Here is a 14,413-nt window from a genome sequence, read left to right on the forward strand (position 1 = left end):
CATACCTCGAAAATGAAATTATGGTTAACCAAGTTTAATGGGAAACATAATTATCACAATTCACAAGCCAAAAGTAAAATCATTCACAAAAATGAATGAAAAAACTTGAATTACACGCTATGAACACTTTTATATACTTTAGGATCAACTGGGTCCAACTGGGTCGGGCCCGTGACTCTGACACTATGAAGTAAACTAACAGAGTTTCAAACGGAAAAAGACAAAAAAATAAAAAAAAATAAAATCAGTTCTTTAATCATCTTTAGAAAACGAGACTCCTTTTTTATGGGAAATGATATATTCAGCCGTTTTTTAACCCGAGACAGCTCCCTCTGGTGTAAAAGGGCACCCATTAATACACTAGAGGGGGCTGCCCCAGGTAAAAAAAAGAAGCCAATATGTCATTGCTCTATTTTAAAATATTTCTACATTTTTAATGAGGAAATGATATCAGCACAGCCATGTTTTACTAATTGCACTAACCCATCTTGTCTTTTACTATTTAAAGAGCTGTCAAAGATTATTACAGTTGCCAAAAAGCTCTCAGGGACAAGTACAAAAGAAAAGACAAGCTGACTTAGTGCAATTATTAAAGCATTGTTGTGCTGTTATCATTCCCTTTCTAATGAGATGTTTGTTATCACTTATCAGTGGAAACTGAAAAGGGTCCGCTTCAACTTACCAAAAGTACAACTTGAACTTCAAAATCTCTCCCAATAACGGCTATTTTTTCTCTGATGTGTTTCTCGGATTCCAATGCTCCTCTCTCTCTCTCTATCTCTCTCTCTCTAATGGGACAACCAACAAATAAAAAAGTTCGAGCATCATAATAACAGTTCCCAAGCCTGCTCTCTCTCTCTCTCTCTCTCTCTCTCTCTCTCTCTCTAGGCTACCAAAGAACCCTAAGAAAGGAAAACAAACAAGCCAAAATTCTCAACCACTTGAGAGAAGAAATGGGTTTGTTGTTTGGGTTTTTCTGGGCATTAGCTCTATTCTGCACTTGCTCATTTTCACTATCCCCAGATGGTATGTCTTTTCTTCTTATTCTTCTTTCCCCTTATACTAACCTTATTCTAACTGGGTTTTTATCCTTTTATTCAGGCAAGACATTACTTGAAATGAAATCAGCCCTAAATGACTCCAAACATTTTCTCCAAAACTGGATTGAAACTGATCCCACACCCTGCAACTGGACTGGCATCACTTGCTATCTTCATGACCAAACAGTCCATTCCATGTATATGCTGTTTCATTTTTCCTTCTTCTTTTACTTTTCATCTTTTTTTTTTCTGATCTTATTTTGAGTCTCTCATTTTCCCTTTTCTGGGTTCTTCATATTTTCCACAGAAACCTCCCTTACATGCAACTTGGTGGGATCATCTCTCCAACAATTGGGAAACTCAGTAGATTGCAGAGACTGTAAGTCTTATAAGCTGATTTTGTTTCCACAAAAGATGAGAGAGAATGAGAAGCTCTTATACCTTTTTCCTTTATTTATTGGTTGTTTTATTTTTAGGGCATTTCATCAGAACAGCTTACATGGGTCTATTCCTTCTGAGATTAAGAATTGTACAGGGCTTAAAGCACTGTAAGTGAAGAAAATTGAATTTTGTTCCTTTCCCCCCTTCTCTTCTATTTCTTATTAATATTCTTTTGCATTACTTATTTCCTTCTTGATTTATAAACATTAATGATCTTTGTTGTTAAGGGTTTTGTGGGCACTCATTAAGGAGCATTTAAATGCTCTTGGAATTATCATTTTACACATTTTTTGATAAAAAAAAAAAGTCTCAAAACAAGTGTAAAACTCTCAAGACATGTGTAAATTGATGTTTCCAAAGAGCATTTAAATGCTCTTAGCACTCGTCAGGAAAACCCTATTGTTGAAATATAAATAATTAAAGGGTTTTGCTAACGAGTGCCCTTAGGGGCATTTAAAGCACCTATTTTCATGCACCCCCACGCATATATCCTCAAACACATTTATTACTGGAGCAACGATTGTAGTCGAGCTTTTATTTCCATAATTACAATTTCAACAAAAGAGGCTTGGGTTTGGTTTTTACAAAAATACCCCCACCATGACAAAATAACAAGAATACCCTTATCTCATAAAAGATAACGAAAATATCCCTACTTAAATCTCATGAAAAATGACAAAAATACTTATATCTCATAGAAAGTGTTAAATACACCTATCTCTTCGGAAAAAAAAAAAAAAAAAAAAAAAAACTCATATATCATGGAAAATGATCAAAGTACCACTCACTCATAAAAAATGACCAATACACTTATATCTCATAGAAAAAAAAAAAAAAAACATATCTAATGCAAGACAATTTACATGGTGGACGGCTCTGCACTTGCGTGCAACCCAAAAAAATACTGGTGGCCGCATTTTTTTGGTGATCCAACCATTCATTTTGTTGGGCCCTGATTTTATTCTCTAATTCAGATCTAATTTTATTCTCTAATAAAATCTTCTCCATAGAATGATCTTAACCCTTTGATTTGAGAAGGTTTAAAATGGACACCGCAATATAAAAAAACTACATAGATCGGGGTTAGGATTGAAAAATATTTTATGGGCACACCCCCAACAAATGAAAAAAATACGTGTGCCGACATTGTTTGGGTGGGTGATCCAACCATTCATTTGTTGGGCCCTAATGTAGATAGTGTGGGCCCGTAAAATCTTCTCCATAGAATGATCTTAACCCTTTGATTTGAGGAAGTTTAAAATGGACACCACAATAAAAAAAAATGCGTAGATTGGAAGGTTAGGATCATCGATCCTATGAACAAAATACACTATCTCATAAAAATGACAAAATACACTATCTCATGAAAATGACAAAAATAAACTTATCTCATATAAAATAATAAAATATTTCAATCTCATGGAAAATGGGTTAAGGTACTTTGGCTATTATCTTTTATGACATAGGGGTATTCTTGTTATTTTCTCGTAATAGAAATGAAATTGTGGGAAACGGTTCTCTAATAATAAATGTGTTTTGAGGATAAAAGTGTGGGTACATGAAAATAGGTGCTTTAAATGCTCCTTAACGAGTGCCCTAAGGGCACTCGTTAGCAAAACCCTTGTTGAAATATAAATAATTAAATAACACCAACTCTTAAGCTTTTGGAGTAATTGGTTGTTTCATATGGTATCAGAGCTATTGCCTCACAGCAGGCCTTCGGTTTGAAACCCAACTCCCTGGTATTAAAAATCCACGTGTACGAGAGGGGCCACACGTGAGGGGGAGTGTTGAAATATAAATGGTTAACTAACACCAACTCTTACGGCTTAAGCTTTTGGAGTAATTGATTGTTTCACATTTATCAAGATTTATTATATTTCTACTTATTTTGGTCTCTTCATTCCCTGCAGGTATTTGAGGGCTAATTATCTCCAGGGTAGCATACCTCCAGAGCTTGGGAGTCTTTCAAATCTTGTCATTCTGTAAGACCATTTACTACAATTGTAGGCTTTCGTTGATTTTCCTGCTTTTTTCTTCTGGGTTTTCATTTGAATCTCTGAACATGATTGTAGGGATTTATCAAGCAATTCACTGAGGGGATCTATACCTTCCTCTATTGGTTTCCTTACTCATTTACGCTTCCTGTAAGTTTGATTTTTGGTACTCTGTCTGCTATTTTTCATTTGATTTTTGGTACTCTCTGTGCTATGTTTCATAGCTGTAACGTAATGATCTTACCAGTCTAGAGTACATGTGTGAGAGTAACAAACTGCTATTTGGTACTCACACACACACATTCCTTTTTACCTTTCAACATACTATGCTTGTGATTTGAGCTTTGAACATTACCTGTTTCTATGCATCTCAGCAACTTATCCACAAACTTCCTTTCCGGAGAAATCCCAAGTGTTGGAGTGCTGCGTTATCTAAAAAATAACTCGTAAGTAATTTCATCTGTCCCTATTTAGATTAAATTCCAGCATCATTCTTGTCGAAGATGCTTTAGGCCCTGTTTGTATTGCAAGAATTTCCTGGAAAAGTTTAGAAATTTTTTTTCGAAATTTCATATTCCCATTGCTTTAGGCCCATTGGGTATACACTTAAGGGCCGTTTACGCGGATTTTAGAATCCAGGTTTTTAGCTTGAAAACAGTGTAAAAGATGGTTCATGATCAAGCTGCTGCCGCTGTCCTGGCAGCGTTTCTTGGACTTTAAGTGAGAAAATCAGGTTTTAAAAATCTCTCCTTCATCCTAAGATTTCTAAAACCTGGAATTATGGGAGGATCTGCTGCTCTCTTGCTGACGGAAAGAAGGGCGAGAAGTCAAAAACGACGCCTGGTCCGCTTCTTCTCCTTAGCTACAATTTTGAAGAAATCCTGGATTCTTAAATCCGCGTATCCAAACGGCCCCTTAGAATCCTTGATTTAGGGGCCGTTTGGATACATGGATTTTAGAATCCTTGATTTCTTCAAAATTGTAGATGGGAGACAAGAGAAGACCATGTTTCCTGGTTATAGAAATCTCAGGATGTGAGAGAGATTTCTAAAACCTGAATTTCTTACTTAAAATCCAAGAAATGCTGTCACGACAGCATACAACAGCTTGATCATGAACCCTCTTTTACACTGTTTTTAAACTAAAACCTGGATTCTAAACTCCGTGTATCCAAACGGCCCCAGTGTCATTATATGAATGACACTTTGATGTATTCATTCTTTTTAAATTCCGATTTTTGTCAGATTTTCATGATGAGGATTGTGTGCCTTGAAATTCTTATGAATGTCTTGATTGCACAGGTTTACTGGCAATTTAGATCTCTGTGGCCTGCAAGTTCAGAAGTTATGTCGCGCTTCAATGGGATTCCCTGTGGTGTTACCACACACAGACAGCAATTCTGGAGAAGGCAAGTTATATTTGTAATGTTTGATATCAGTGCCATCTAACAAATGGTGTTGAAGTGTTTTTACTTTCTTCTCCAGCTGAAAGTGAATAATGAACAGAGAGTGAGTTGTTTAAAAAGTAGTAATGGCGTTTGATGTGTTTCTATGACTGACCTTCAGGAGTTTCAGCAGTGCCCACTAAAAGGTTGTCGCATTATCTCAATGGAGTTCTGATTGGTGCTATGTCAACCATGGGTCTTGCCCTTATAGTACTCCTTAGTTTCCTCTGGATCTGTTTATTGTCAAGAAAGGGAAAACTGGGCAAGAAATACTTAAAAGTCGATAAGCAACTTGACCAGGATACAGGTGGGATGGATGGTCATTGAACTTATATATCATTCCTTAATTTCCTTTGATATGTTTGCTCTCCTCACATATCAAATTTTGTATCATCCTAGGAGCCAAGCTTGTCACATTTCATGGTGACCTTCCATATTCATCTCACGAGATCGTAAAGAAACTTGAGTTACTTGATGACGATGATGTGGTTGGATCGGGTGGATTTGGGACTGTCTTTAAGATGGTGATGGATGATTGTAGCGCCTTTGCAGTTAAGAGAATTGATAAAACTCGGGAAGGATCTGATCAGATCTTTGAGAGAGAACTTGAGATCTTAGGTAGCATCAAGCACATAAACCTTGTAAATCTGCGGGGATACTGCCGGCTTCCCTCTTCCAAGCTTCTTATATATGACTATTTGTCATTGGGCAGCTTAGATCATTTTCTTCATGGTACGTACACTTAATGAAAGAGCAAATGTTGTGTAATCTTTATCATGTTCCTTCCATTAGTTATTTTTCTGTATGTTGTTTTCAGAACACGGGCAAGAAGAGCTGCCCTTGAACTGGAATGCGCGCTTAAGAATAGCTCTTGGTTCTGCTCGGGGTCTGGCCTACTTGCACCATGATTGCTGTCCACGCATAGTGCATCGCGACATAAAATCTAGCAATATACTCCTTGATAAGAGCCTGCAACCACATGTTTCTGATTTTGGTCTTGCCAAGCTTCTGGTAGATGATGAGGCCAATGTTACTACTGTGGTTGCGGGTACATTTGGTTATTTAGCACCAGGTGGGTTGCTCTATTTTTCTCTTTTGCTTATTTGGTTGCACTTTGCATTAAGGTCAGCGAACATATGCATATTCTAAACATGTTGCTTTTGTAGTATGATTGCTGGTTGATCTCGTAGTTCTTTTATAAATACAAGAACGTTTCCTGATTCATAGAAGTAGCTGCTGATGATTCTAGCTATTAAGAAAACTAATGTTTAAAAACTCCCCAAGTCAATCATTGAGTTGCTCAAGTCAACTTAGTTTTTACCTTACACCAGATCAATAAAATAAAGAACTATTTTTTACTTGCCCAGGTATGTATAGAAACTTTCCTTGTAAATCATTGACTCGCCCTAATGAGTCATTCCTCCCGGGCTGGGCTCTCGCTGTAAGGTAAGCCCCTATAGCGATAGTCAAGCTTATTTAAGTTTAGTCAGTCCTCGTAGCCCGTCTTACACACTAGGAGATGTGTCTAGCCTAACACACTCGATTCCATAAGATCTTATCTTCTGTCAAGGAATTTAGGAAGAGGCCGAATCAAGACATTAGCTTGAAAAATGGCATTATTCTATATATCATAATATATATGTAAGAGGCTTATCAGTTAATGATTCGTTATATCCTTTTCGAATGATCTTTTTAGCGAGCATCTGGCTGTTGACATGTCCTCCACATACGCAGGAGCGCTCTGTAGCTTTCTTCGCTTCCTTTGATCAAAGATATCTTTAGTTGAGCCAATTGGATGATAGATTGGTATTTGTCTTGGGAATGGTCAAAGAGATCTCTCCTTTCACCGTTGAGCAATCTTTCGTCTCTCCTCTTGTGCTTTCTCGGAAGCTATCTATTCTTCTTGTTGGACCTTGAGGAGCGTGTTACTTCTACTACTTGGTTCCTAAAGGCAGGAGCGTAATCTAGTTTCTTAAATAGTTTGTTGATAGTATGGCCTATCTGAGCAAACTACTCTTGTCCTTGAGCGAACTACTCCTTTCTGTGTGCCACCATCCGAGGGAAGCGAACTGTTGCCTATCGACTTGTTTTTGTGCCGTGTCGTAGCCGTAAGTGAGATTATGGTTAATAAATATTCGTTATCTGTATGAGCCAGGTGCATTGCTTTACTAAAAGCCTGTGATATTGACATGAAGGCCTCATCTCATCGTACGGAGAGGCCCCTGCAGATTGAGGGCAGGGCATCGATCATTTGTTCATGGTCAAACAAAGCGAGGTCTGTGGCTCATTCAAAGTCAAATCAGAAAAGAGGGCGGGGGGGGGGGGGGGTTTACACAATGAATACTTTGGTTATCTGGGTCCGTCTAGTCTCGACAATTATTGAATTTATTTCGTGGGGAGTTCTTGTTTAAGTATGAGTTTTCAAACTATGTTCAAAACTGTTCCAGTCAAAAGAATATATTAGAACATGCTGAATACATTGGTTATCTGGGTCCATCAAATCAGAAAAGAGGGGGGGGGGGGGGGGGTTTACACGATGAATACTTTGGTTATCTGGGTCCGTCTAGTCTCGACAATAATTGAATTTATTTCGTGGGGAGTTCTTGTTTAAGTATGAGTTTTCAAACTATGTTCAAAACTGTTCTAGTCAAAAGAATATATTAGAACATGCTGAATACATTGGTTATCTGGGTCCGTCTAGTCTCGACAATTATTGAATTTATTTCGTGGGGAGTTCTTGTTTAAGTATGAGTTTTCAAACTATGTTCAAAACTGTTCCAGTCAAAAGAATATATTAGAACATGCTGAATTATCTTTTTCTTTTCTAAAGATCGGTTCACAGAATGTGCTTCAAGCTATTTAGATTTTGTTCGTCCAACAGGTTCAGTAATTATATGTTTGTTTTTTACTACGGTAGAACAGGAAGTTCCTACGGTTTTCAGCTTTTTGCCCTTTGGCTCTTGACCACCCTATCAATTAACTTCTATCCATGTGGTCCAATTCTTGTGTTTGTCTTTTTGTTTAAACAAGTGAAACCAGGATAGCCAAAGCTAAGACATGCATAACATACAAAAGAAAATACACAAGAAAGGAACAAAAAAGGCAAAAAAATATTGCAAAATAGTTATCACGTGACAAACCATCAAGCTCATCCTAGATACACCAAAATTAGCTAAAGATTTTTTTTTTGAAAAGGAAAAATTAGCTAAAGAATAGGCTGAATTATTTCCTTTCCTCTGAATATTAATAGGAGCACTCCATACCATGTAAAATGTCTATGATCTCTCTAAATTAGCCAAAGTATTGCCTGTGTTTGCGTTATTTTCTGCATTTTTTAATTCCAAGGAGAGGCCAAACCAAAAATATTCACTCAATTCTATTTTTAATGAGGGGGACAGAGTATCTGCATAGCGGTCGTGCAACTGAGAAAACAGATGTTTATAGCTTCGGCGTGCTGTTATTGGAGTTAGTGACAGGGAAGAGGCCTACAGATCCATCTTTTGTCAAGAAGGGCTTAAATGTCGTAGGATGGGTAAGCAACTACTTCATTTGGCTCTTCTTTTTACTCAACCTTTTTCTTCTTCCATCTTATTATGTTATCTGAAATCTTACAGATGAACACACTGGTGGGGGAGAACCATTTAGAAGAGATAGTGGATAAAAAGTGCATGGGCATAGATGTCGAGACCGTGGAAGCAGTTCTTGACATAGCTGCGAGGTGCACCGATGCAAATCCAGACAATCGCCCCTCGATGAATCGGGTTTATCAGATTTTGGAAGAGGAGGTCATGTCACCTTGCCCAAGTGAATTTTATGATACTCATTCTGATTGCTGAATCTCACTATCAGTTTTCATATTCTCACTCCAACAACCTCACAGTTGTTTTCCTCTTTTTTGTCTCTCCCCATTTGCCAGTGTGTATAATCCGAGATATATTCTACTCTAGGAATAGTACTGTTACTATTTCTAACCACAGATTTGCATTGGAATGTATTCTGGTGGTGCTGTTTTGCATCTCTTTATCTCTTTCATCATGGAAAAGTATTCATCAAAAAACAAAGGGACAGCAACTTCTGTTTTATATAAAAACTGGCTCAATGCAAAACAAAAAATGGCAATGAAGCTGGTTCAAAACCTGTTTCCACGCTTGGTATCTTGGTGCGTCTTGTTTGTCAACTGCAATGAGGGAGGTGGCAACTGTTTTGAGCATTTTGTGTGCGGCGAACGGAGTTGAAGTCACCGGAGGTGAAAGTTGCTGGAAAATGATGACAAAAAATAGCGATAAAAACTGGTTTGAAACCAGATCATTATGCGATGGAGAAAACCAATTTTTGGGTTTGGTTTTTTGTATCATTTGGTACGCTAAATTGTTTAGGGAAGAAGAAGTAGCTTTTTCACACATTGGCCTGATAAGTTGCAACTGTTTTGCAGCAGAAACTCACTAGAAGAAAACTAAGGATTTTGATCACCCTTATGGGCCCTGATACCAATGTTGGGTGTTAGTCTATTTGTAGAAGACGAAGAAGATAAAAGTGGGAAGGGGCTTTGCTCAGCACCTGGTAGATCAGTGCTTATTGTGTGTTTATTGTTTTCCATTTGTTTCTTGCATGGAGTTTGAATTGGAGAGTCCATTTCCAACTCAATTTGGAGGTTCAGATTGTGAGGCCATCACTCCAACATTAGTAGAGAGAATTCCCTTTGTGTTTTATTTAATTTGATATTTGCCTCAAACCTTTTTTTTTTTTTTTTTTGAAAGATGAAAATTTTCATTAATATTGAAATAGCATTTGGGCCCAGTATTCCCAGCTTGCTGTTACAAATATTAGTTGTTTACCGGAAATATCGGTTTTACAGAAAGAGGAAGGCGTGTTTGTCCTTCCAGAAATTAGGCCTACAGGATCCTTCCTTAAAGGACTACGTTAATTACAGATATGATACTACATCAAAATCCTCTCTGGTGGCTCCCGCCTTAGCTAGGGTATCGGCCATCTCATTTGCAGATCACCTGCGGTGTTCAAGATTTGGATTAAGTACCCGCATCAAATCCAGTATTTCCGCAACAATCTCTTGCAGTCTCCAAGGGCCCTTTGCTGTTTCAGTAGCCCAGGCCACTCCGTTTGATGAATCACCTTCCATATAGGAGGACGCTGGTCATGTTCGCACGCCCACCGTAGGCCAAAAAGTAAGGCTTTAACCTCAGCTTCGTTAGAGTCACATGTTCCACATGGGCCCGAGTATGTCATAATGATTGACCCAAAGGAATTTCTAATTACTCCGCCAATCCCTGCCCTTCCAGGATTACCCAAGGAGCTGCCATCAAAGTTCAATTTCAACCATCCTGTTGGTGGACTCGTCCATTTAGGTTTAGGCTTGGACTTGATGGTTCTGTCTCATATTATTGACCATTAGTTCCTTATCAGGTCTCCCATTCTATAAGGGGTTTGTTTCTTTGCCTTTGTCCAGGAGAGCAGTTCCGCCTTGATATATCTGAGGCAATACGGGCTGTGGTTCTAGTTTTCTCCTGAAACATGTGTCTATTGCGTTCTTTCCAGATGTTCCATACTATGGCATGGGGAATTGTTGCCCAGAGGTATCTACTCATTTCTCCAAAAGGCCCTACACGCCAGCCAGATAGAAGGGGGCTAATAGATTGAGGGCAAACCCAAGAAATCCGCTCTGATTGCTCTTATCCATAAGTGGTAAGCAAAAGGGCAATGAAGCATTAGATGATTCAAAGTTTCTTCATCTCGATGGCATAGAATACACATGCTCGCCAAATTGAAGTGTCTTTTCTTTAGGCAGTCACATGTGTTAATTTTCCAGTGTATAAAGGTCCATTCAACAGCCACCACTCTTGGTGGGGCCAATGATTTCCAAATATTCCTCATCAGAGAGCTATGATCTCCATTTAATAGAGTGAAGAAAGACTTGGCAATGAAATCCCCATTAGATGCTGGAATTCAGATTCGTTCATCCTCTTTATATTACGAACAATATGTTGGTTCTATAAGCAGGAGAAGGCTTTGAAACTCTTGGATTTTGTCATCCTTAAGATTGTGACGCGAGCGAATATCCTAGAATCCTCTACCACCCTGACCTTCTCTAACCAAGTAATCAACGACTGTAGCTTCAGGGGTCGTGGCGATTATGAATAACCTCGGGAATTCTAGGCATAGCTTTGATTGGCCGCACTAGAGATCCAGCCAGAATCTAACCTTCGTACCCTGCCCAACTTTGTAGCAAATTGCTTGGTCGAATTTTTCTTTGACCGAACAGATAGATTTCCACGCACCTGATCCCTTCTCTCCCGAGGGCTTTTTGAAGCTCCAGTCCCCCCATTTGAAGCTGTATTTCAACCCCGTAACCCGATGCCATAAAGCGGATTTCTCCTTACCATATCTCCATAGCCACTTACCAATTAACGATTTGTTTCGCAATATAATCTTGCCAATACCCAGGCCCCCATTCGCCTTAGGCTGTGTTACTTTGTCCCAGCTTATTAGATGCCTTACCTTCTTTAGGGTTCCGTCTCCGTCCCATAGGAAATTTCTTTGTAATCTTTCAATTCTCAAAGCTACCTTGACAGGGTTTTTGTACAAGGACATGAAATATACAGGCAAATTGGATAAGGCCGCTTTGATTAATGTGATTCTCCCCCCAAAAGAAATGTACTTCTTCTTCCAAGTAGCTAGCTTGCTTTCAATTCTTTTGATTACTGGGTCCCATTGGGATGCCGATGGAATACCGAATCCTAGGGGCAAGCCCAGATAGGAAACAGGAAAGGCCCCCGCGGAACACCCAATAGACGCTGCTAATCGTTGTACTTCTGTTTGTTCTAGATTTATGCCCTGGAGCATGCTTTTATTGAAGTTAATTTTGAGGCCCAACATCACCTCAAACCACTTGAAGATTTTCATTATATTAGGAATAGCATGGGCGGTGTATTGGAGGAAAACTAATGTATCGTCTGCAAATTGGAGGTGGGTTATCTCTTCAGCTAAAGGGCCAACTTGAAGGCCCCCAATCAGCCACATATTGTTTGCTTTTGTCAACATCAGACTAAGGGCCTCAACCACCATGATGAACAGGTAAGGTGCAATGGGTCTCCCTGACGGATCCCCCTTGAAGCTTTGGAGAATCCCTCCGCTGAGCCATTGATAATTACTGAAAAAAAGTTAGATGTTATGAGTGCTTTGACCCACTTCCTCCAGGATGGACCGAACCCAGTTTTTCTTGAATGAAATCAAGGACATCACAGTCAATGTGATCATAGGCCTTTTCTATATCAATTTTCAACACAAGACCCGAGTGCCCATTTCTCTTTACCGAATCAATTAGCTCATTAGCTATTAGGACCCCATCTAGGATCTGCCTTGAATCTACAAAGGCCCCCTAAACTGTGATATAATATCCCCCATGTAATTTTTCACTCTTCGGACTGGTAACTTGGCCACAATCTTGAGGATACTATGCATCAGGCTGATTGGACGGAAATCCCTAACCCCAATCACCCCATCCTTTTTTGGGATTAGAGCGATGAACGTTGCCTCAAACCTTTTTTCTCGGCTAAGATATTTCTACATCCTGTTGACGAAATTTTATGTATGTATTCCTTTTGTTAAGAGATCGGAAACAATCTAGCCCGTAGGTATATAACCTACCTTTGTTTCTTTTTTTTTTCTTTCCACTATAACTTTGATATAAGGGATTTGCTAGGGACCATCGCAGAAAGCATTTCGCACGACGGATGTTGCATGAGAGACCAGCCACCTCAGATGAATTAAATGAAAAAAGACAATCTAGAGCCTATGTGGCTGCTCTCTCATGCAACGGCCGGCCCACAAAATGCCTTGTGTGATAACTTATCCTCTGTGACTTTAGGAAAATGATATGGAGATAGAGAATAGGACCTAGCAGAGGACCTGCAATGAGAATATGCCATGTGTTCAATAAAAATTTACTTTTTTATGACTTACCTAAAATTAAGGCCCGGCTCACATCACTTGTGATGTTGTGGGGTGAATCAATTTGCTAGGTTCCCCTTTAGGTCCTTATTCTCGGTTTCCCTAGCATTACTCATAACTTTAATATAGTTATAATAAACATGATATGTCTTTAATTCGTATACCTTTCCTCCTCACCCTTCATCTAAAAATCCTTAGGTGGGTTCATGTAAATAGTTTTCATAAACTCAGTTGAGGAAGATAGTCTTACATCCTTTTGGAAAAGTTCTAAAAACTTGACAACCGATGAGTGTTTTTGGTAATCTATGCCTTTTTTGTGTTTGTGTCCCTCATGGCAACTAATTGGGCCTTGAACTTGTTAGTAGACCCATCAAACTAGTAATTCTTTCTTAGCACCTACTTGCACCCTACAACTATTCTGCCTTCAAGTAAATCACATAGCTTTCATATCTGATTCCTTTCAATGGAATCAATTTGTTCCTTTAAGAATTTGAACGTTTTATCAAATTCATGAGATTTATAGTTTCATCTGTGTCTATGACTCATGAGTAGGCACATTTCATAAACAAATAAAGATGATAATCATATAAATATATTGGTGGTATTCTAGTATGGCTGCAACTCGGGTCGGGTTTTTTTTTGGAAAACCCACGATTCCCAAACCCGGCCCTACCCATGATAAATCTCGGGTCGGGTTTTTTCACGTTGACGCAAATTTTTAAGGAAAATTCTTGTTTGGCAAGGCAACTCAACTCATAGAAGCAGAAATTACACTCACATTACACTTGAATCAAACAATGACGTAATTACACTCACATCACACTTGAATCAAACAATGCTGTAATCAAACAATGTTGTAATTACAATCAAACAATGCTGAATCAAATACTTGAATCAACTCAACTCATAGAAGCAGAAATTACACTCACATACAGTAACAGTGGGTGCGTGGGTTTTCACTTTTAACTTTGGGATAATTACATTTACACCCCCTCTAGTTTCTGACATATCCACTTCCACCCCTATAGTTTAAAACGTGACAAATACACCACTGTAGTTTCAATTTGTTTAAGGTTTGCCCCCTCAGCTGAATGTTCGTCCATAGATTGAAGGGTTAGGATGATCCGATGGAGCTGATTTTTTGGGCACACCATATCTATGTCAGGACCCATCAAATGAACGCTTTGGATCATCCAAATAATGTGGGCCCCTACCCGAATCCAAACACTACCAAAAAATCATCCAAATAATGTGGGCCCACATTGTTTGGATGATCCAAAGCGTTCATTTGATGGGTCCTGACATAGATAGGGTGTGCCCAAAAAATCAGCTCCATCGGATCATCCTAACCCTTCAATCTATGGACGAACCTTCAGCTGAGGGGCCCTACCTTAAACAAATTGAAACTACAAGGGTGTATTTGTCACGTTTTAAACTATAGGCGTGGAAGTGGATGTGTCAGAAACTAGAGGGGGTGTAAATGTAATTATCCCTTTAACTTTTAACTAACAATAGAAAAAAATGTA

The 14,413-nt window shown here is 38.8% G+C and overlaps 1 protein-coding gene across 1 annotated transcript; it reads left to right on the forward strand.

The window, feature by feature from the left end:
- Window positions 1-780: 780 nt before the first annotated feature.
- On the forward strand, window positions 781-8,937 carry LOC143876013 (Leucine-rich repeat protein kinase family protein). The gene is made up of 13 exons (XM_077377615.1): window positions 781-1,026; window positions 1,102-1,237; window positions 1,348-1,419; window positions 1,517-1,588; window positions 3,395-3,466; window positions 3,557-3,628; window positions 3,853-3,924; window positions 4,780-4,886; window positions 5,044-5,229; window positions 5,322-5,654; window positions 5,740-5,994; window positions 8,321-8,454; window positions 8,537-8,937. The coding sequence occupies exons 1-13, from the start codon at window positions 954-956 to the stop codon at window positions 8,756-8,758; spliced, it is 1,806 nt and encodes a 601-aa protein (XP_077233730.1). The 5' UTR covers window positions 781-953; the 3' UTR covers window positions 8,759-8,937.
- Window positions 8,938-14,413: the final 5,476 nt, after the last annotated feature.

The sequence above is a fragment of the Tasmannia lanceolata genome, unplaced genomic scaffold (genome assembly GCF_043159265.1).
Source record: "Tasmannia lanceolata isolate RefF3 unplaced genomic scaffold, GAP_Taslan_0.1 ptg000004l, whole genome shotgun sequence".
Taxonomy (NCBI): Eukaryota; Viridiplantae; Streptophyta; class Magnoliopsida; order Canellales; family Winteraceae; genus Tasmannia; species Tasmannia lanceolata.